Raw genomic sequence first — 24975 nt, forward strand, 5'->3', positions numbered from 1 at the left:
AATGTTATATGAAGAAAGAAAGATTTTTGCTGTTTTCCTTTGTGCTAAAGATCTAAAACACACTTGCATCCAGCGCAATAGCTGTTAGAAATGTTGTTTTCTTCTATTCAACATGAATGCTTCTATATTTTCACACCAGACACACTCAAGATAAGAGGATGAAAGTAAACAAGCCATGCAAGGATGACAGAACTGCAGATTGATCATTTAGAAACATCTGCTCTGGTCTATACAGCACATTAAATTGAAGCAGGTACTAAGAGACCATAGTTTTTAGAGGCACGCTGGTAAATGTATATAGTTAATGCTGATAACTGATATTTAAAATTACATCTTAAAATAACAAAAACCTATAAAATGACAGAACCTGAGTGTAGTGTATTATAATTTATAATGCAAAACCTGAAACATGAATACCTAATAAGATACCAGAGAAGCTATTGATCAATCATTAAGAATCAAAATGCTTCCTTTGATTTTTATCTGTGGTCCTTTTAATGTAGCTTGTGCTGTTGTATTTGTATAGAAAATGCATAAGACATTAGTGTGGTTCTTCTAGAAACTTAGAATGTTGGAAGGAACCACACTAAGCTTCTTTTGTCAATAGCGCAATACAAATCAATTTCCACTGTAGTGCTTTCAACAGAGTGGGTACCAGAGTTGCTTGCTCAATACAGCATGTTGGTCAATTGCTCTGTGTGCACTCATCTTGCATTAAGCCTTTCAGTTGTGTTTATTGGCTGCAATCTTAGTCAATTCTGCATTTAAAAATGCTGAAGTGGAAAACAGAAAACTCTGAAATGTGAATAATGTACTCTGTTTTATGGTGATGGTAGGTTTACCACAGGAATGGCACATTACTGCTTTTCTTTTTATGTTTTCTGGCATTACCAGTACACAGTTGGCACATGCAACCAACACAACACAACATGAGCTGAAACTTATTCTTTATGCCATGAAAAGTGTATTGGCCCTTACAGATTTTCTTTTTTGCTTTAATGAAAAAAAAAATACAAATACAAATGGAGATTTTTTTCCAAGCAGCAGAAAGGGCTCTCCAAATAAAATGTAGAAACGATAAAAAAAAACAATTTTCTACTTTATAAATCACAAATTACCTTTTGTTAAATTATACAAATTTTGTAAAACTAAGTTAAATTCTTCTACCCTCACATATGACTTATCACCCAACATGTGAAAATTCCATAAACAGAATCAGTCTGACAACATAAAGTGGACTAAATCCAAATGATCTAAATAAGCAACACACCATGCCTTCATTTATAGAACAAGTTAGAAGGACATTATTGAGATTAAACTGAATCATGGTGGGCACAAATTACTGTAGAGCATTACAGTTAGAGAAAATATGAAACCTTGAGAGGTTGGTCTTTCAAAATGACTCCATGAGTGCATCAAGGATTTAGCCTGGAGGTTACAAAAGAACAGCGAGGAAGGTGCGGTGGTGATGCAGGAGTTAAAGGCACACTATGCAACATTTTTCAGTTAATTAATGTGTTCCATAACGTTTTGGATGATTAAATGAGTAATTTCAGGTTGAACAAAGGTATTCTCGGCCGCCCTGGTGGTCTGTGGGGGAAATACCGCACTTGCAACTGCAGGAGCACCGACCCGCACCCACAGGCTCAGAAGTCTCACGAGAGTCAGTCTTGCTTTACGGCGAGAACTGCTACACCCACCAGTTAAAAGCAAGCTCGTTGCTAGCACAGTGGCGATCTTTGTGCAGTTATGCTACGTTCACATCGGACGCAGCAAAAGCAGCAAAATCGCGTCTGCTGCTTCATTTTTGCTGCTTGTACCAGTTAGTTCTGACGCGCGGCTGAAGCAGCTTTGCTGCTCTGGCTGCACGGTGCAAAAGTGTGTCTGACGCGCGTTGGGCGGAGCTTCACTATCCTTTCTCTGCCTTGCAGCTATATTTGCTGTGATCAGTGGGAATAAAGTAGTTCTAATATGTGTTTAAGTGAGAAAATACACCTTAAAACGTAATCAGTGCAGTCAGTTCATTCAGATTATCATCCTGCCTTCAATATTTTTTCTGTCGGAGCCGCTTAGACCTCCACATACCAGCGATGCGCCGGAATCCCTTCATCAGCAGCCTCTGGCCGGGTCGCCTCCTCGCGGTTCACCGCTGCAGCTGGTAGGTGTTTTTCATCTAAATAATCCAAACTGCAGGCAGCAGGATAATAAAAGCGAACATATTCTGCCGGCAGATTTCTGCATTTTAAGTTAATTTAGGCGTCAATAAACTGTTTAAGAGGAGTGATGATAGCGCTCTGATCATCAGCGCTGTGTCTCTCTCCCTGCGTCAGATGAATGAACGCGCCCGACGCGCTGCTTCAGCTGCTCAGACGCGGCGCCTGCTGCTCAAAACGCACCGCGGGACCTTTTGCTGCGCCTTGACACGCGTCAACCATTGACTTTGCATGTAAACTCGCTGCTTCTGTCGCGCCAGCTGCGTCAGGGGTGAACGCAGCATTAGTCATTCGTTGCGTTCGCCTGTCTGCTAAGCTCAAAACAACCGCGCCTGGCTTGACGGAGAAACCAGGAGAACAGCTGAGCATATTTACGACAGTGCACTTTTACACCCACCCTCTGGGGGGAGCCTCGCTGGAAAATCAACACCGGTTGCATAGTGTACCTTTAAGCACAGGACCCATGTCCAAAGGCTTCGGTCCTTGATGCAGTTTCTTGTCCTGGCCTGGTGACTTTCACCTTATGTTTTCTCCCTCTCTCTAATCCAATATTCTGTCTGCCTACATCAAAACAAAACATGCAAACAAAAAAAAAAAAAAAACGACTATTTACTACATTGACCAAAAGGATCACAAAGGTCAATCACACATTTGCAGAATAAAAATGTTAGGATCTGTAGAAATTTGAGGAAAATATTCTGGACGACTGATTCAACACAAACTGGAAAGAAAAAGGTCATTTAAAAGTAACATGAGTTTTATTAATTAGAGGCTTTACTTTATTACAATTGTGGTGTTGATTGTGGATTATGAAGTACATTAAAAAAGTGATTAACACATATTTTCACTTTGTTTTATAACAGCCACACATTTCAGTACAGTTTTTTTTATTGAATGGAAAGTTAAAAAAAAATTGAAATAATACAAGGTTGTATTTTGTGCAAAAATTCATTTATCTAGATGTAAATCATTCCTTTCACTATTTTGTTTTCCCTCTTTTGATAAGAAAAAAGCATTTAAAATAGGTTGAATTAGTAGAAATACTGTAGCATGCATGTGTGTAATTTAATCCAGATGTAAATATGTCTGAATGAGCAGCGATATAATAAAACCAAGGAAAACACCAGACATGTCATGAAAAAAAATTCTGTAAGGAATTCAAGCAGCCTTATGTTATTAAAAAAAAGTATTTTAATTGCTAAATTCATCCCCAGAAAACTGGAATGATTATGACACATCTTCAAATCAATACAGTTCTTGGCCCTCCACCTGAACCTAGTGGCTGAGGAGGGACACATTAGAGGACAGTTCTGAAAAAAGGCATTTTAATACAATTTCAAAACATACTTTTTAGATATTATGTTAAAAGAAAAAAATCCCTCTTTCATTCTTCACTGCTTTGTGTTGGTTTATTTCTACAAATTGTGTTAACACAAAACTAAGGGAAATTAGCACACTTTTAGTGGATTGTAATGAAAATCTGTGGTAAGAAGGTGGAGTTATAACAAAAAGACAAGCATAACTCAAATATGAAGAGTTAACCACTGTAGACATGGATTATGGTTGTTTTTTAAAAGAAAAATTAACAATCTAGGTTTATCTAGCATATAGCCTAATGACTGTTAATTTAAATAATTTGTATTCGCATTCTAAGGGGTAAAACTAAATGTAGGAGAGGAAATTTCTAAAAAAAAAAAAAAATCTAATTAAGGGGCGGTTTTGATCTTGCATATGCTTCATATTTAGGGCTAAATTAGTTTACATTGCACAGGCTCATAAACAAAGCAAACATTGCAGATTGATCTGAATTGCACATAAATCTGAACAAATGTATATCATAATGTGCAAACTGCAATGTCTTTGTTATTGTTTTCAGTCAGGATTTGTGTGAGTAATTGTATTCCTTTCACCTGTGTCTTCATCTTCTCCTTCCGCAAGCTCATTGACATGCATGATGATGCTTGACTGGGTGCAACATATCGCCATTATTCATGGACAGAGTACACCTCCGAGCCAGACTGGCAGATCAAAAGATGATATGATAGGTTGGGGCTACTGGTGTTTTGGGTGATGAATGGCCTCATCATTCAGAGAAGGCTACACTGGAGGAAGTTTGAGGATGGAGTAATCTTCACTGTTTCATGTAGTTGTTAAAATGTTCTCTTATGATACAGACTGCGTTCAAATGTGATCATTGCTAATATATGTGTGGATATGTGTGTCAAACACAAAGGGGATAACCAAATTTTGAAGTTTACTGCCACAAACATCCATGATTATTTATAAACTCATTTATTTCCCCCCTTGTAGTATCCTTTATTTGAGCAAAGCAGAGATAACCGTCTCCCAGCCCCTTCTTTTTCCCTCCAGTTAGTTGTTTTGGAGTCATTCATCAGGAGAAGTGAGACTGAACAATCAGGGGAAGAGCTGGCAGGATCCCTGTAGAGATGAGGCAATATTGAATTGATGGTATCATTTAAAAGGCAGAAAAAATAGCAGAAAGAAAACCGTGCTGTTTTTTTTTTTTTTTTTCTCCTGTCTAAATGGGAAATCTAGTGGGTCTTCGTGTATTTCCATGGTCTAATCTCTTAAGCCTCCTATAAAAGAAATGGATGAAATCAGGTTTTTTTGTTAATACTTTGTTCTACCTCTGTATGGATTTTCACAATGTATTAAAAAGTGTGTCAGTCATCGCAAATTGTTTAAAAAAACAACAACGCTATACCCTTTTGATGTATCATCTCCTCTTTTCAGCTATTGAAGCAAACACAGACTCGATAGAGGACTTGATGCAGAGGTTTCAAGACAGCTTTCGTGTTCCCAACACCCCAACCAACATGCCTCATTACCAGCACGCCGTGCACAGCTCATCCACGGGCCGACGGAGGGTCTCCAGCCACACTAGAGGTAAGACCAAAAGACATTTAACTTTAGCATCTTACCTGTTTACCAGTCAAGTAGTACTAGACTGGTTCTGTGAAATCGCTTTGAGGATTTTGTAACATTAAAACAAGACTTTAAAACATTTCAAATATTTTAAAATAAATATATGGATATTATCTTATTGCTTTTTCATCCTAAACAAAATGCATCTATTAATACTCACTGTTTTTCTGGTTTTGGTTTTAGTGAATATTGGTGCAGTAATGAGACTTTTATGTAATGATGAGAAGACTCACATCGTTTTGGGTAAAAAAAAAAGTCTAATGTGGTCAAAATCCAAAGTTTTTTATTTAATATTTTGTACATATCCTGGGTTTTGTGGTATGCTTAGTTCTTTATAAACATCCTCAATTTAAAGCATTTTATTTGCTTCATATATCTAGGTCTTGTATTCTGTTTTATTTGGGTTATATAGGTGTGGTCCAGGTTAAATTGTTTAATATAACACCCGAATCCTCTGTACTTTTATTTGTTGTGGAAAGTAGCCAAGTACAGCTACTCAGTTACTTTACATAAGTACTTTTTTTGAGTATCTTTATTTGAGTATTTTTTATTTTTTTTATTTTTTCTGTGGAGGGAGGGATACTGTTAGTTACTTGATACTTTTGGCCCAGCTTAGTTTCGTAATTTGCTGTTGCTGTTTTTGTGTTTTCTTGAAAAGCTATTTCAACATGGCAGATAGTAGCCTTTAGGACTGAATTTGCACACCAATGTGTTAGAGATTTGCATAATGTTCAACAAATGTGAGAATCTCAGGGCAGATATTATTTGTAAAACAGTAAGTTATACCAGTAATTGAGTAAGTTTTGACTATGAGTAATAATACTAATAATCAATACTTTCACTCAAGTACAACTGTCCACCATTGCGTTTTACTATAAGTGCAGAACATAGTTTAATGTGTTAACAGTTACTGAACTTTGATCTAATTCAGGTATTTATGACATAAATATTAAATAGATTTCAGCCCCTGACATTTAAAAGACCCAAGTTGACATCCAAATTAAATTTTTCCTGTTTAATGGTTAAGGATTCTTAACACTTTGAATTTTACATTTAACTTCCTGCTCTTCTAAATGCCAGTAATGCAGCACTGCTACCATTTTTTACTATCCCAACTTGGCACAAGATACTGTAGCTCAAAGCATGTGATGTTTTTACCATTACCACAAGGACAGGGTGGTACAGAAAAGTTGCTTGTTTATGGTTGTAGTGGCCATATGAGAAGAAATACAAAAAATTGACATTTGGAAACCAGTGAATTATTTGGAAAGATAAAAAAAAAAAGATAAATAAATGGAAAGTATCATAATGAAAAAAGAAAACATTCAGGGAAAAGATTATAAAAAGGAAGCAGACTTTCTAAGTTATTTGAATAAAATTGCCTCAATAATGAATTCTATTATGGAGAAAGGTTTTTTGTTCAAGTTTATTATTTCATAATTATAAAATGCTGTTCATAAAAAGTTAAAGAGAACTTTTCTTCCATTTAGTTATTTCACAATTTCATAGTCGCATAAATATTTATGAATTACTTTTTCAAGTAGATATTTATTTCACAATGATCGAATTTTCAATTTTTTCCAGTTTTTTTCCGTTTCAGGATCAGGATCGATCACAACAACAAATGCAGATTATTATTGGCAACATACATTTCAATTATATATGCAATAATTAACAGTCTGTGTCAATTGACATGCCTTTATGACCACAGTTTAAATTCCTATTATCGTGAGACATTAACCCTAATGTGTCTACTACATCTGACAAGATAACCATTCTTCTACTTTTACTTCTACTTTTACTTTGTGATGTTGCAATAAATAGCAACATCACAAAGACTTCCTTAACTTTCCATTTCACAAAAGACTCAGACTAATTCTCTGTTTTCCCCAATCAGACAGGGGTTTCAAAAAGATTACTATGCAGATTATTCTATTAGTTATTTTATTGCCCTGGTCATTTGACTGTGCTATACCGAAGTGTGACATGTTTCAAAAAATAGTGAGCAAAAGAAGCCCAGCCAGCAGCCAATAATCCCTTTATCAAAACTGCGCAGGACATGACTGAGAGATGTCTGTCTTGAGGTGAGAAGTGAAATATTTCCTTTGACAGTTTATAGTTTAAAACTGTAAAAGTGTTCCTGAGTGTTGGTTCATGCAACAAAAATAACAAAATGATAAGCAATAAGTTGGACTGAAATGAAGGGGTGTTGATTGGTCAGACCACAAAGGTCAGTGCTGCAAACATGAAAACAATTTATTGTGCACAATGGTGAAGAGCAAAACCAGATTAGAAAGACAGTATACAAAACATTTGAAATATAAAATAAGAAGTTTGAACCAAAGATCTGATATATTTTCTAAATTCTGATAACAGTACTTGAAGCAGGCAGCAGATTGACAATTAATGGAGGAACTTGTAAAGACAAGGCTATGTTCCGTCTTGTAAATTAAATCCTACATTAAATAACCCAAATTATGTGTTTTCAGATAAGTTTAATTTTTTGTGTTGTCTGAAAATAACTTTAATCTTAGTTAGCTCCTGCTCTTAAAGGGATAGTTAATGTTTTTCGACTTGAAGTTCTGTGAAAAGTTGTAACATTGTCTCTACCATCACAGGCCTCCTGCTATGAGAATACCTTGCCTCCATTGTATGCAGTGAAAATCAGATGTTGCAGACTTATGCTGTTCCTTTGGCTTTAAATAAAGGTTGCTTGAAATGTAATAATCACAGTGATCACTGTAACTTCACTGCAGAATTATAGTTTATAGTTTTTAAATTCAATTTTTTCTTTCAAATCAAAAGAATGTTATTTGACATGTTGCATATAGTTCCATTTCATACAAAATAATCTATCTGAGATATATCTAAATATATTATAATACATATATTATATTAAATATCCCGTTACATTTCAACCATCTGTAATATAATAATTTTGCTCTGTCATCTTTCACTTTAATATTATTATCCCCCAGTGACTGATGACTCATACAGTAAATTTGTTTGACACATTGCAGTTGACAATAGTTCTAAAATTTGCTTCAGTATATTTCAAAATACTTTCAATCCCTAATTTTAGAAGGCTTAACATAAACACTGCACTAGTCCTGTTAAAGTTGTATATTGAAAGTATACACAACAGAATATGTTAACAGCATAAAGTCAATAATTTTTTGTTTGATAATAAAAAGGCAAAAAAGCAATTTTTATTCAAAGAAAAATTATTAAGCAAAAGTAATAGTAAAAAGAAAGCTTGACAATAACTAAAAATGCAGTTGCAAACTTAAAAACCAGAAATTTTGTAATAGTGAATTGTTCAGAAAAAGTTACAACTAGAAGACAAGATTTTTACACTTTTATTTTTCTTACTGAATCCTACTTTCAAAACAACATTTTTGATCCCTAACCTTTGTCATCCTGACCTATCCAGAAAAAACAACAACTACAGAGTTTCAAATTTTTATGGAACAATACCACCCTCTGCACAGTTGTTTGGTAACATGTTGATGGTGTGAAAATGCAATCTACGAGTAAACCAATATTGACCCCACTAGCAGCTGGCCTGTCTGCACAAAAGGAAATCTATTGTCTTCAGCGTCCGTGTGGGAGGGAAAACAGTAGGTACTGTAGGAATATGATGCATTGGCCATCAGTATCCTGTAGCACGCAGCAATTTTCAAAGTTTCTTTTTTTTTCTATAAAACTTCCTAGGTTGGGCAAATTCCATTAACACATTTTTCTAGTGTTTGATATCATGTTGATTTACAGAGACTGAACTGCAAACGTAATAGTAAAAAATGTTACCATATATACATAAAAAAAACTATAAGCACATATGTTACCTCCATTCTGTCTGATCAGTAACACACCCCAGCTGTGCTCATACTTATTTTATAGTGTCCTTATGCCTACATAAAAAAATATGCATTATAGCAGTATATCTTACTTCCTACTCAGCAAATACTGTCCTAGTTTTTGCAGATGCATCATATACCTTGACTCAAGTGTTGGCTCATGCATGCAGTTAGATGTCATACAGTTATAGAATCAAAACATAACTCCAAATAGCATCTCTTTCTTTTGGATGACAGGTAGATTTTCTACTACTAGTATTACTACTGCTAATAAGTATAATATTGATTATTTTTTTGAATGACCTAATAATCTCAGTAAATTAGAAATTAGCTTTTATGGCTACATTTTAACGACTACATTTAGCTTTAAAGCTATAATTTATGTCGACCTATTTATGTTCGGTAAAGGTTAGCTGGATATTTTTAGCCCGTTATCCAACGGGTTTTTTTTTTTTTCATTTGATGCTCTTTGTTGTGTTCTGCTTCTCCAATATGACCTCTCATTTAATAACACAGGGGTTAAAATGGGGTTGGCGTAGAAGTGGTGAACAAAGTAGATTGCTTAATGAATCATTTATTTCATGAATATGCTTTTGTACCATTTTCTAAGGAGAGAGATATTTCACCATACATAAAAAAAATCTGTCAACTGTCAGGTTAAGCAACATTAAATCAAGCATTCACACGTAATTAGATTTGTTTAATTATTGTTGTCTTTAAAATTGTAATCGGAACTATTTTCCTCTGAAAGTATTCTAAAAACCTGAGGACAAATAAACTGGAATGATGTGTAGTAATGACCAGAGAATAAAAGAATTATTAAAAATAAAGCTTTTGGATAACAGAACTCCAACAGCAACAAGAACAGGAAACACTAGGGATGGACAGACAGGTTAGTGATTGGAACTAACTTTGATTGGTTTATCTCTGGAAGGTGAGGCAGCATCTGTGGGAGCCATAAACATTTTAACCGGATTTAGACTGCTTTGATCCAGTTGAACTTAGCAAAAGTTTTAGCAAAGAGTTAGCAAAAGTAGTCTTCATCTAAGCCGTCAACTTCTATGTTAGATACAATTCCAAACAGGGGACAGTGTTTACTATCAGGAAGTCCACCAAGTGCAGTTAAAAAACTTCAGCTGATCCAAAAAAAACAGAGTTCTGATGAAAATAAAAAAAAGAAATCATATCTCTCCTATCCTAGCTTATATTGGCTTCCTGTTAAATCCAGAGTGCAGAGCACTACGCTTTCAATTTTGAAGGTAGAACAGGTGGCAGATCTTTAACTTATCAGGCTCTTCTCCTATGGAACCAACCAGATTTAGTCTGTGAGACAGAAAGCCTGTCGACTTTTAAGGGGAGGTTTAAACCTTTTTGATAAAGCTTATAATTAGACTGGCTCAGGTTATCAAGAGCTATCCCTATAGTTATGCTGCTATAGTCTTAGAGTGCTGGAGGACATAGAGACCCATTTTTCATCAATCTGCTTCATTCTATGTTTATTCTCCCACTCTGCAGAATTTTTTAGTTCAATCTCTGTTATGCTCTCTCTGCTTTTCCTCATATTAGCTTCATCTAGTCTGTTTCTGTTTGGCTGTGACACCATCCTGGAGAGGGGTGTTGGCTGTGCTGCTGACAACGACAGCTTTGTTAGTAGATGTTCAAGCTTGGCCTGTTTTTCAGTGTAGTCTTTGGGCATCTGTTCTTAACACATTTCCTCTCCAATTCCTGTTTAGTCTAACTGTGACTAACTGGATGTGCTTTCTTCATCCTCTGCCTGGCGTTTTGTTTCTTGGATGAGGCCGCATGTTGAGCTGGTTGACAGTTGTTTTTTGTATCTGTGGTTCTTTCTGTATATCTACTTCTGTCTTCTTGAACCCCAGTCGGCCTCGGCAGATGGCCGCTCACACTGAGCCTGGCTCTGCTCGAGGTTTCTTCCTGTTAAGAGTGAATTTTTCCTCTCCACTGTCGCTACAAGCATACTCGGTGTTCCAGAATTGCCTTCAATGAGTCGATGCAATCAGCTGGTTTTCGTCAGATGGAAAACTTTGAATTAATTTGACTATCATATGGTTGAATTTTCTCTGTAAAGTGCCTTAAGATGACATGTGCAGTGAATTTGCGCTATATAAATAAAATTAATTGAATTGAATGAGTTAACCAAGAAAACTCAGAGAAAGAGCCCTTAACCTTCTCCAGAGTCTGGTGGAGGCGTGAATCCTTTGCTTTGGTTACCTAGTGGGAGCTGTCGGCAGGGTGGCGACATTACTGCAGGAGATGAGAAAGCAAAACATACTGGCTCTCTTCACAGCGACAGCAATTGACAGATCTTTGGAGTTGACTATGTATACGAACCTTGTGGCTGTGCAGGTCTTAATGGTTTGATTCAGAAAACAGGTTTGATGACTTAGTTAAACTCATGGGCTATGTAATCAGAAGGGCTGAGGCTTGAATTAGAGTCAGAGTACTGGTCGAGAAATCAAGCAAGATAATCCAGTAAGAGCAAACTGAGACAGGGAAATCGAGAAACAACAAGACATGATCAGGCACTGATTGGATAACCGGAAGAGGCTTATAAAGCCAGAAGATAAGGTAATGAGGAGCAGAGCAGAATATAAACAATGATGATCAGTCAGGCCAGAATCATAACATATCTAGCAATTTGAATGACCACTTTGTCAATTAAAACATGTCTCTTTATTTATATATATATATATATATATATATATATATATATATATATATATATATATATATATATATATATATATATATATGTGTGTGTGTGTGTTCACTGTAATCTTCATCTTGGTGTTTTAGTCTTTCATTGAGCTTGGTAGTGCTGTTTAATTTCCTAAAGAGTGCTTTGACTTATTTTAACAAGAATAGCCTCATGTTTAATACCTGAGTTTTCTCATTGCTAATTAATGCTTTGAAGTGCAAAAGAAAGTATTAGCTTTTGCTGTTTTTAGTGCTTATGTGGGTAAAAGAGAATGAGAGATGGCAAGAGAGTTTGTACCGCAGTGCTCAGTTTCATTTTCAGTTGTCTGTAGTCTTAGGTGCGGACTAAACACAGTGATTACAGCTGTTGGTGTGCAGCCCCTGGGCATCTCTTCTGAACAACACACCATACATGTGATGTACTGCCAGGCTGAAACATTTTCTCTCCAATTTTTGTGGAAACCATAGAAAGATGGGAGAGTAGAGCTCCTAGCTCAATAAGCAATCATATTCATAATCATGGTGGTAAATATTAATATAACTAAATTATATTTAACATAGTCTCTTGATTATTTGCAAAATATTATACCTGAAGAATTACAAAATATGGCTGCTCCTACTGTTCCCTAAAAAAATATGCCTTTTAGTGAATCCTATCCTTTTATGTTATTGCATGCTTGGTTTACTGTATGATTGTAAAACTGTCTGTTGCTTCGCAGTTGATAGTTGCTACCTTTAAATACCTTTAAAATAAATGTGGTTGCATTTGTTTTGTGCAATTATAGAGGAATGGATTAACTTAATTTGTTATAGCTAATAGAGAGTGATCTTTGAGAAAATAAATAAAGCTAAAATAAATAGCATATACTAATTGAAGGCATGAGGGACAACACATTTTAAAGGAAAACTCACCTCCAAATATCTTTATAATATATACATCAATGTCTTATACTGTTTTCTACATGTTCCAAGCATTATTTTGATAGTTTATTGCACATTAGCTGCATTCTTGCAATTGTGTTTAAAACCATCTGGTTGGCATCCTCTTCATGTTTAATGGTTTCAAAGCATCTGCTTTTAAATGATTATTGGTGTTGGCTCTAGCATTACTGCTGCTGGAGGGCATAAAATGGCTCAGTCTTGACATGCCTCAGTAGCAAGCTGAAATAAGTCTAGATACCCATAGTTTTAACAGTTTTTTTTTTTTCTAATCTAAATATATCCTGTCATCTAAAAGGCTGACAGCAACGTACCACTCGGAATCTGTCCCCATCCTGTGTGTAAGATCTACCACATAGTTCATCGAGGCTTAATCTCAGACAAAAGGTGAGAATTCAAGCCAGAGATTGCCAATTTTGTTTTTGCCCTGCTATTACAGCAACCAACAGTGACAAAAGAGAGACCAAATAGTCTAAAATTAATAAAAATTATTAGATTAAAGGAAATGAAACAGCCATGTATTTGATTAGAATATATGACTATGATCGACTTAAACTATAAATGTTTGAATGAATATTTTGGGGATTTTTGAAAGATTCAGAAGGAATGTTAAATCCATAGATTAAATTTCAGTCAAAAACATAAGTAGCCAGAAGGAATGTTAAATCCATAGATTAAATTTCAGTCAAAAAAAGCAAATGATATTTAATTATAAAAATACATAAGAGAACAGAGGTAAGTCAAGGAATGATTTAGTAATCTTAGTTTATGTGACTTATTATTAAATAGGTGTACCCTTTTTAAATTTCATGACATTTAATGACAGATTTGTTAATTTATTTGACTAGTTATTGTTTCCTGTAGATTTAAGCTTCCTCTATTGGAAAATGAGAGTAAAAACTACATCCACTTTATTTCAGCAGTTCCATTTAGTTTTTTTTTTTTTCAAGGTATAAAACTGAAACTGTCCTCAAATAATAAAAAGTGTCATTATAGCCAATCAGAGAACAGGTTTAAACACAGCAAGTGAGAATGTGCAGCAAATCAATAACATATGAGAACACCTCTGTAATTCTGCTTTCATACTGATGGTCTTTTGAGCTTTAGGGGCAGCGGGTTTACATACAACGTCTATGATGGTGCATCAAAGGGCGTTGAGGGATTGTTTTACCATCTGGCATAGTGCATCTTGTAGCATTTAGAGCAAATGATGCTGCTCATTTTGAGCTCCCAAGTGTTGATGTCCTTCAAGATAAACTTTTTTAATTTTTCTAAACTTTTAATGCTCCACACAGTTAGTTTAGCAATCAGAAAAGCAGATCTGGGAGCTTGAAAGGAGCCACTGCATCCAAGCCATGATCTCTGCCTCTGCAGATCTGTCTGCATAAAGCCATCAAAAATAAACAAGACTAATATATTAGTATATATATTTCCTCATTTTACTTCACTAGGTTTACATAAATATAAACCAAGTATGTGTATAAATTAATTTTTTCTATGCACAAAGAAAAGTGAGAATGCTTTGATAACTTTACAAAAATATTTTCTCACTGGTCTTTGGTAAAACAGTAAATACCTACATAAAATATCAAAACTTGGTAGCAAAACATGCTCAATTTTACATGCTGTTACTTGCAGTTATTCACATTCACTTTCAGGCAATACAAACAGCAGCAGTAAATTCATGAGAGCCTGGCTGGCTGGAGTGAGCTATTGCTGGGTACCCAGTGTTATAAACTGTGCCCCTTACTAGCTCTAGGTTGCAAAAATAATTTATACAATGATAATAAAAAAATTTAACTTGTGCTTTTTTTCTCTCTTTGTTTCTATTCCCCCTGTCACCATACAACCGATTTCTTTTCTTTTTTTTTTTTTTTTTTGAGAAGGGTCAGATATATTGCCCATTGACACCTGTTGAGGATGTAAAGGCTGTTGGTCATGATGCCAAAAGCTTATCCTGACAGCTTTTATGTAGGTATGTATGTGCACGTGTGCCACCAAAGAGAACCAGAAATAAAACAGCTACAGTAGTAACAGGGGGTGTGCTGATGCTACATCAATAGGAGAAAAAAAACAGAAGCTACTGCACTTTTTCTACAGCATACCTCCTCTATACAAACAACATCTGAGGAACCTGTGCCCAGAGCCAACTGTGCAAGTAGCCAGAAAATTTGCTAATGTGTTTTTGTAGCTGAGCATGACCTATCCCTCACAATGTATCAACTGCAGGACTAAATGTGATACTGACTAAGATGATAAAAGATAATAGCAAATAATAACAAAATAAAAAGAGTAAAATAAACATCAAACATTAAGATACTGTCCAGGAGTAGATGGGTTTACAACTATGTTCTGAAATTAGAAAGAGAACTTGCACTTTGATAGATCTAAAAGTCAGAAATATACAAAAGGACAGTGTTGTGGTTGGCCTTGCATTGTTATAGGATTGATATTGAATTTGATTAGGAGCCAGTAGAGTTAATGTAGCCAGCTGCTGTCATTTTCTCTAATTGTAGTTTATTGAGGTTTTCAGTGGGAGGGGAGTGGAAATAGTTGAGTCAAACGCAAGTAGAGTGAACCAGCCTGTCAAAAGTGTGAAGAAAGAACTTCCTTAATGCTGTACAGATGAAAGCAAGTTAAGCTGGTTATTTTATGTATTTTGAAGGTGAAGGAGATGATAGAGAAGGACACCCAGGATTGTAGAATGACACCAAGCCTCTTAAGCTGAAAGGAGGGAAAGATAAAGGAATTGTCAGTGCATACTGTAAAACTCACAGATGTGGTTAAAGTTGACTCTTCACCAATAAGCAAGCGTGGTACATGCTATGTTGTAGGGCTGGGCGATAATTCAATAACGATATATATCGATCGATAGACGTGTGGCGCAATAGAAAAAAAGAGGGTCGATAAAAAAGAAACGCAGTTTTCCTTCCTTCTCATTGTAGCCTAGCATGTATGTTTATGCTAGTCACTGCTTCCTCCCAACCAATCACAATCGCGGACCCAGGCACGCCGTCACCAAGCGCCGCCCTCTCAAACCACAACACAGAGCACATGAAGATGTCGCATCAAGGAGAGTCTGAGGAAATTGTTTCAAAGAAGGGTTTTTGTAGTTCGCCAGTTTGGCAGTATTTCGGTCATGGCAAGTCGGACCAAAAACAAACCACAGTCATCTGTAAAATGTGTAGGGAACCAGTGAAAACCAAGTCTGATAACACAACCAACTTTTTTTTTTTTTTTTATCATCTCAGCCACTCACACCCGCAGGAGTACGAGCTGTGTAGGCCCCGGTGCGGCTCTCCTCCGAGGAATCTTCGGGAAAATATATATATATATTTGGTTCTGGGCAGTTTCCTACGCAGTTCTAACGATTGAGAGAAAAATGCTGAGGGGCCAGAAACTTCAAAGTAATAACTCAGGTTAAAGCAGGAAACGGGGGCGGCGGCGGCGGTTGGGGGGCATTTATTTATTTGTTATATTTATTTTGGTCACTTTTCTGGTCACTTTAGTTTATTCTTTGTCAGTATTTAATAACATAACTCAGGTCTCTTAAGTTATTTTTCTTTAAAACAATTCTGTTATGGTTAAAAAAGTTGGTTAAATAAAAATTTAATAAAAGCGATTTATAATTTCTGGATTTACTTTTAATGATGGCAGGGTCCATCATACACTATGTGATGTGAGGATAAGCCAGAAAGGAAGTCAGTGCTTCCAAACAGGCAGATAGAAGGGGGAAAAAAAAAAAACTTAATCAAGAGGTTCAAAATTTTTAAAAATGTATAAATAATCTGATACCATATACAATAATGAGCTGGCATTAATTATGACAGAGTCTCACCATTCATTTTTACTATATAGTGGGATTAATAAAAAGATCACCCCAACATCTACAGATGCTTCACATGTTAAATATAACCACCTGTTTGTTTCTTTAAAGTTACTCTTTTTTCATTTTTGCAATACCAGTAGTGTATCGTCTTGAAGCAGCTCTCACTTGTTGCCTACTCTATCCTGTTTTCAAACCTGTATTATAGGGTTAAATAGTTGGTGTAGTAAAGAGAAAGAACAGTAAATAGATAAGCTCTGAGGCAGGTTTTAAGCTAGGAATGGGAAAGAGAGTGGATCAAGTTATGGAAATAAATGTTCAGCTATTGGCCATATCTAGGAGAAAGACAGGGTTAAACACTGACAGACAGGGCCAAGTATATCATCTACAGAAGGAGAACATGAAGTCCTAGACAGCGGTAGCCCAGCTGATGCGCCCCTCCAGGAAGGTGTCAAAGCTTAACAGAATGTCAGGGCAAATGTAACTTCAAGTGAAGTCAAAATTATGTGCATTTGAAACTTCCTCTGCAATTGATAGCAAACTTTTTTTCATTCAGAACAAGAAGCAGTGTGCCTGCAACATATCGTTGATTATGGAAGATATAGCCTGGCTTTAAATACTGCAAAAGGTGACAAAAACATATTTTTCCACTACAGTAATCATTTCATTGAGATATAAATTCAGTCAGCATGTCTGTGATAATTGGTGCTTTATCTCTTTCATTTGAAAATAACTCCCTCACTTTAGAGTTTGCTCTGTCACCCTGAACCTGTACCTTTCAGTTCCGCCTCAAGAAATACCTTCACTGTCAAGTTTAAACTCAATGCTTTTATTTTACATTTAAATGTAATTTATCAGCTATTTCTGGCTAAAAGTTCAATACCTTTTTTTTTTTTTTTTTTTGCAGAGTGAATTACCAGTAGGTGCAGCTGTCATGTTAGCATCAACTATGGGTTGACAACAGAGTTCTGGAGATGAGCACAGTACTCAAGTCTGACTATCCCAACATGCTTTGTTTGTGACTAATACTCATTGGATTGACATAAACTAATATAAAATCAACTTTCAGAGAAAGAGGGTTGTATATTAAGCCCCTGTCACAGCTTGAGGATTTAGCCATCGCAGGCCTGACATTCGAAAAATCTGGCAAAAACGCAGGCATACGTTGGATAAGTTATGGGTATGTTTTGCATAAGTTATGACCATGCTGAGGTAAACACACTGATATACAGCAAGTACTGTACATCTGCCAGTGTACAGTATGCCTATTCTTGGGCAATAAGTTACAGGTAAGTTATCTGGTCGTTAAAATACATAAAGTGCAAGTTACTCATAAGTCGTGGCATCCAGCTTATCCAAAGGCTATGAGTAACTTGTGCATAACTTACGGATAACTTATCAAGAACTTATCTCCAAAGTATATCAACATATCTGACATGTTTCAGACGACAAGTGAATGTGTTTCTAACTTCGAGCTACTGCAATGGCATATTGGCAGCTTTTTGGTATAAAAGGGGATTCATAGAAAGAGAATGTCAGTTCTCCTCCAGACTTCATCCCCATCATAGGGTGAGCGCGAAGGTGATGGATCCTCCCTGCGTTCACACACACAACCAACCCACTTCCTAGCAGACATGACGCTAAATCTGTTGAGACTGAAACCTTCTTTCTTTTTTTGGTGGGCGGTAAAAAGCAGCTTGGTTAATAATCAAGATTTGTTTTAAGGAGGCCGGGCACCTCCTGGGCGCATTGTTGCCACCCTAAGGACACAGGCTTTTGCATAATTTTATGGGCATTACACTGCCGTGCGTTATGCATAAGTTAGGCTGTCGTTAGACATACGCTCTGGACTCGTTATGAATGTGCTATGTATACACCCAAAATTGAAAAAAATACATAAAAAAGTTCCCCCTATGCCAGTGTTTTAGGAGATTCTGTGAAATCAGGATACGCTTTCTAAATCTGCAAGGTGTGACAGGGGCCTTATGTTGAGTAACCTAATTAGAGCACACAGCTGAGATGTATGCTCCGATTACGATTTTTTTGACTTAACTATATTGTACTAGAACATTACAAATGGTACATTTGATTATGGAAGGTACTGTAATCATAGCTAGATAATTTATCTTTATGAACTTTTAGAGAACTACATAAAGAGTAAATCAGCTGTAAAAATATTATCATTAATTCGATTTAATAATGATTAAGTGTTGCACCCTTATCAGCTGCAGCTTTTTTACACACTTGGTTTTAAAGCATTTCCTCATTTTCAGCATAGACATTAAGGTGTAGTGTGCAGCACTCTCATTGCCACACCAATGAGTGTGTTGGCGACAATGTTTGCATTCAGTGTAATGCTCAAGGACATTTTCTGACTATCTGAGCACCACTAAATCATGGTCCCTCTAAAGCATGATTGTAGATGACTGTAAAAGGATTTTGCTTCATTATGTGACAAAACAGATTTGTACATAGTAAGTCTTGATGTATCTAAATGCTTTTCTGATGTTCACCAGGTGTGCTTCACATAAATAAAAGAAAAAAGAAAAAAATATTGGGATTAAAATTTTCTGGAGAACCACTGGATGTTCAACCACGGTTTATCTGACATCTCCATTTACTCCACGCATTCTCACCAAAGGTCTTCTTTATATGTGCAGATGTCCGTAACATCCAGCTATATTACATTTTGGAAACAGCACAACCTCCAGAGATGATTTGCTGCAAGCGTGTCTGTGTATTTTCCTCTTTTCTTCTTTGGCAGAGCAGGTCATGAAGCATGAAATTAAACTTTGACTGTATGTAAACTTAATAGTTATTGACAGCCGACTTAAAATTCATTTTAACTCTGCTTTTTATCTGTTATTGACTTTGACATAATAAATTTAAAACCAAATGTAGTTTTGTATTTTGAATTAGAGAGAAATGGAAAGCATGAAGGAAAAGAAATTCTCTATTTGAACTTATTGTTCACAATAACACTGAAGCCATTCCAGAAGGAAACGCTTGATGTCATTTTTCATAAAGAACGTTTTTTTATAACTCTCTACCCATGTGGCTGAAATTTTTTAAATAGTTTGAAGTTGTCTCCGGATAATGAGCAGTTATGCAGCAATATGTATTGGTTTATTTGCAGAATGCTGTAAATGATTTACTACAGTTCACTGGTAATGGCTCTCCTTTCTGACTGTGAGGAGCTTTGAGAGCAGCCCCTGAAGTGATCCTTCGCTTAACAGGTCATTGGGATGAAATTAGACTGACCCTTATTTTTCTTGTGTATGTATGGATATCAATCCTATTGACAGAGACACTGGTGGCAACATAGGCAAAGTTATTACAGTATTGATCTAATTCTTTTTTTAATTAGTTTTTTGTTTGTTTTAACAAATCAAAAGAAATGATCAAGCTCTGTAATGTGCTGATTTAAAAATTCAATATTTTTTTAATTCTTTTCAAATTGATCCCCCAATTATTTAACTATGCAGACATCTTGATCTCTGGTACCAGGAAAGACTTGTTTGGTGCGGATCAAAGGACTTCTTATTTTTTTGTTTTTTCCTTATGGTAGTTTGCTGTCACATTGTACCTCTTGAGTACTGCTTATAACAAAGCCAAGCACATGACAGTCATTTCTACCAAATGTAGCTTGTAAGAGCCTTGTTTAGATATCAAAATACTAGAACCTTACCTCGAGGGTAAAAAACGACAATTTAGACCCCTGTGCAGTAGCATGTTTTTACATTGTTCCTACTGAATTTGTAACCATTAACTTTTTCTTTTAATTCCTCCTACTGCTCCAATCCTTACAATCAATCCTGCCAGTACCCAGTACATTAAGTTTTGCACTGCAAGATATACTGATATATGCATGTGTTATAGCTCCAGTTAAAGGGGAACACTGTTTTTTTTTTTCATTGGCCCCTTGATTTTACATTATTACATCATGTTCTACTCACCCATATGAGTTTTGTGTCATTTGGAGCTGTTCTGAAGATATTCGGTTTTGTTATATCCAAGTAACGTCTTCCTGTGGGCAGCGAGTTAAAGGCACAAACTGAACTGTTCATAATTTATTCTTTATGGTACGCCAGCATTCATAACACATAGGTGAATCAGTGTCCCCCAGACATCCACGGTTATATTTTTTATATTTATATATTTTTTTAAAGAAATGGAGTGTGTATGATGTCATTTACACGCCGGACTGGAGTTGTGACAGGCAGCCTGGGACACAGGCGGCTACGCTCTACCCCTTATATTCATTCGGCTAGCACTAGACATCTTCCAGGCATGTGAGTAAAACTAGCAGCAGTTCAGCGGACAGGAAGAATGAATTGTAGCCGGCGCGCGCGGATGACATCACACAGACTCAGCTTTGTTTTTAAAAGATATAAATATAAAATGTATAACCGCGGCTGTCTGGGGGACAGTGATTCATCTACATGCTATGAATGCTGGTGTACCATAAAGAATAAATTATGAACAGCTTAGTTTGCATGTGCCTTCAAGTCGTTTGTCCATAGTAAGACGTTACTTGGATATATTATATATAACGGAATATCTTCAGAACAGCTCCAAATGAAATAAAACTAACATGGGTGAGTAGAATATGATGTAATAAAGTAAAATCAAGGGCCCAATGTAAAAAAAACCATTGTTCCCCTTTAACCAAAAAAAACACTCTCCTTCATATCACAAATGTAGTTGTTGACTGAGGTTGTGACATGTTAGTTTTTGAAATGGTCCACCTCTGGTAACTGCATGCCCTATCAGCCTGATTCAACACTTCTGTTCACAATCCTCTCCTCCTGCTGTGTGTATTTAGCCAGTCTGCTCCCTTATCTCGATGCCAATTCATCTGCTTCAACCAGCCAGGGTTCCAGCCTTTGTCCCCGAGTGTTTTTGTCTCCACTGACCCTTTTTGACTCATTTTTGTGCCTTTTACTCTGCCTTTAACCCAGTGTTTTGAAAACAGTTGCCGTCCCTGACATAATGCTTGTGTAACAATCTTCCTATTCAACTTGTGAATGATACTTATGACACTTTACATGCAAATCTGACAATGTTTGAATTGTCTTTGTCAAGTGACATTTATTCTTTTCAATGACTTTACAATAAACAAGGTAACCAATCATAAACATGTCATAACAAGTGTTATTATAAACCTTTTAAAAGTAATTTGGATACATGTGTTAACATTACATTGCACTGTAATGATGAGTCTGTTATTAAAGTTTGTGAAAGTATTACACCTTATGACATCTTTACAACTACTCCGGTTTGTTCAACTTTGCTTGCTGTAAGTTTAAACATTAATGGCTGTTATTAAAGCAGTCAATCAGAATAATAACAATTTGTGATATCCCCAAGAAGTAGAATTAAAGGTTTATAAGACTCATTATGACATATTTATGGTGAGTTATGATTTCTTGCTAAATTCAACTGTGGCCTACTCTTTCACTAGATCACTAGATATCTTTAATATGTACTATTGCTTTGATTTGATTTCATTAACTAATTACTGTCTTTGATAATGCTTTGATCCTGCCATTGAGAGGAATGCCAACATCAACAAGACCTTAAGTGATTAAAAAAACTCTAAATACATTAAAATTTAGAAATAAACTCTATAAAATAATTGTAGATATTCAGTAATTTCTTACCTGAATCAAAACTGCATAAATGTAACTTATGTTACCAAATTGAGCTGGAAGACAGTTGGCAAAGGAACATATATCCACACAGTGGTTGAGGCTGTTTATGAGACAAATGCAGTGAGGGATCTATTTTAGTGTCACAGTTTCAAATGAAGATAAAATCTTAAATATTAGATTCACGTTCTGCATCTTAATCCAATTGAAGCGTTGTGATGCATGTGTGATTTTCAATGGGGAAATGGAGGGGAGTCACTTTTCTATCTGACTGCAGGCACAGCTACTGTATCTGCTGACTGACTGTCTGTTTGTGCTTTTGATGAGCTCGCAGCAGTACTCAATGCTAGCTGAAGACAGTAAACTCAGAGCGATTGGTGTTCAGTTTATTGCCAAATTCTACAGAAGAAAAAAAAGTATTTTCTCTCTGACTGCTCCTACGGTTCACTGCTTTCCCTGACTGCCTGTTGTTCTTTGGAAGAGGGATGGTCTCACTCACTTACTGGTCACTGAAGACTGAGGGATCTGTGCTTTTTATGCGGTCGCCAGTTGCTCTAACACCACATAGTAATTTGCTTGTTGCAAGTCATTTTTTTTTTTTTTTGTGCTTAGAGATGTCTGAATAGTCCCCTAGTAGAAATTGATATTGTTCCTGCAGTGTTTATCTGGTTATGATCTGATTTCATTTTTGAAGCCAAGGATAGTATCAGGACTACATTGTGGACACTTGGTAGCATTGTTGCTTTTCAGCAGGAAGTTACTGCATTTGAAACCTGGTCTGGGGTCTTTCTGTATGTAATGTTCATATTCTTCTCATACATAATTTACTTCAGCTTCCCTCCACTGTCAAAACATCATATTTAGGTTATTTTAGAGAAACAGCTTCCCTAAGGTAGGATTGTGCTTGGTTGTTTTTGCCCTGTTTCTTTGATGCCCTTTGGTAGAATGGAGATATGCACCAGAACTAAAGGGGGCAGCGGTAGTGCTGTTTAACTACATGTCACCACTACATGGAGAAACAAACTGGCAGCCCCAGACTGTCAGCCTGCCTCATTCATTATCTGAAAAGGACTTCAACATGGCCCATTTCAGTGCAGCCACAGAGCCAAACAGAGAGGGGATCTTGGTGGAAGCAACATAACTGAGACTAAACATATAATATTATGTAGAATAATTAAACAAGAATCCAATTGTAATCAAAATAAAACACATGAAATCTCAGGAAAAATTTGGTGGTTTCATGTGCTTTTGCTAGACTTACAATTTGCTAGAAATTCACTCGGCCAGTGACAGAAATTTGCATGGCAGGTAAAGGTTATTTTAAAACTAAAAGAAAATTTTTTTTTTCTTTTGTTTGTTCTAATGCCCACCCCTACAGAAAGTATTCCATATGGAATCTATTTGACGTCCTTGCCTTAGGGTTTTGTACAAAACCCATTCTCAACTTGCAATATACAAAAAAATATATAAACACAAGAAAAAAAATATGCAAAATGATTCAAACTACATTTGTACAATCTGATGGGATAAACAGAGCTGATTAGTCAAATAATGTAATATGTAGATCCATAATGAATCCGAATTTTCAAGCAAGGCAGGACAGAGAGATATATATGGGAACTCGGACCTCGATTTTATTGAGAGAGGTGCACTGTTTTATGGAAAGTCGTACAGAGCCACTAGCGTCAACTTCCCAAAGGTCTATCTACTAGTGCGGAATAGCAGGTCATTGAACTGGGTCCTGGATAGACAGAAGTACCTCTAAAACGACTATCATCCAGACAATAGCAGAGGTTCAAATGAATGACATGATAAAGTGACAGGAGAGGAGGTTGTCATCTGCCATGAAAACTGCTGGCAAAATGTCAAGTGAGCTTGTGTGTGAATGTCCCAACAAAATTACTGAGTTGCGTTCGATGTGAATTCACTGTAATGGTGTGGTCTGGGGCAGAACATGAGTTGCCTATTTGAATTGAGATTTTAGATTTGTTGGAACCATATTTAGAGGGGGAAGGGCATTATAATTCAAATAAATATGTTTTTTGTTTTCTCTTTAGTTCTATCAAACAATGAGCAGTCTTCTAGAAGATAAGGAAAACAGTTTGGACAATATTTTAGCAATTTCATTTATGAGTCAAAAGAACATCATCATTTTTTTTTACATCATTTTTACCTATATAGACCTTTTGAATTAAATATGAAATATTTTATTTATCATTTCAATTAATTTTGAAATTTAGCAGTCTTGGAGAAGATAATGGAAATGCAGTTTGGATGGTTTATTCTTAATGTTATTTATAATTAAAAATGAAACTGCTTAAATTCAAAAATTAAACATTGTTTCTATCCTTTAGCTTTAATTGGAAAATTGGGATTCATATTCATAATTTGAGTTCCAAGGGCTTGCATCTGAAATGTCAACCTGCCAGACCTTTTTGAGTTAGCATTTAGATAGAATATAATACAATAGAATCAAATTCAACTTTATTGACATTACATTTGTCTGTCCAAAGCAACAAAATTCCCTCTTTGCATTTAACCCATCCCCTTGGGGAGCAGTGGGCTGCCACTGTGATGCACCCAGAGAGCAGTTTGGGGTTTAAGGGTCTTGCTCTGGGACCCAGAGTGGCAGTCTGCAGGAACTCAGATCCTCTGGAACCCAAGCACAAAGCCCTAACCACTAGGCCACTACTGCTGAAAATCCCTGAGTTTCTCCAGATGCTTTTTTATGGACAGTAGGCTGACAGGAAAGGGGGTATGACATGGGGGGGAGAAACATGCGACAAAGGACCACAGGTCAGATTTAAACCCGGGTCGCCAGCTCC

General features: G+C 36.1%; 1 protein-coding gene across 1 annotated transcript in view; it reads left to right on the forward strand.

Annotated features, from left to right (window-relative positions):
- astn2 (astrotactin 2) overlaps window positions 1-24975 on the forward strand; it is a 398940-nt gene that overhangs the window by 134556 nt on the left and 239409 nt on the right. Inside the window, exon 4 of the mRNA XM_015392541.1 lies at window positions 4968-5120. Coding sequence (XP_015248027.1) covers window positions 4968-5120 — 153 coding nt within the window. The remainder of the gene's footprint in view (window positions 1-4967; window positions 5121-24975) is intronic.

This window comes from Cyprinodon variegatus, unplaced genomic scaffold, assembly GCF_000732505.1.
Source record: "Cyprinodon variegatus isolate N-32 unplaced genomic scaffold, C_variegatus-1.0 Scaffold23, whole genome shotgun sequence".
Lineage (NCBI taxonomy): Eukaryota > Metazoa > Chordata > Actinopteri > Cyprinodontiformes > Cyprinodontidae > Cyprinodon > Cyprinodon variegatus.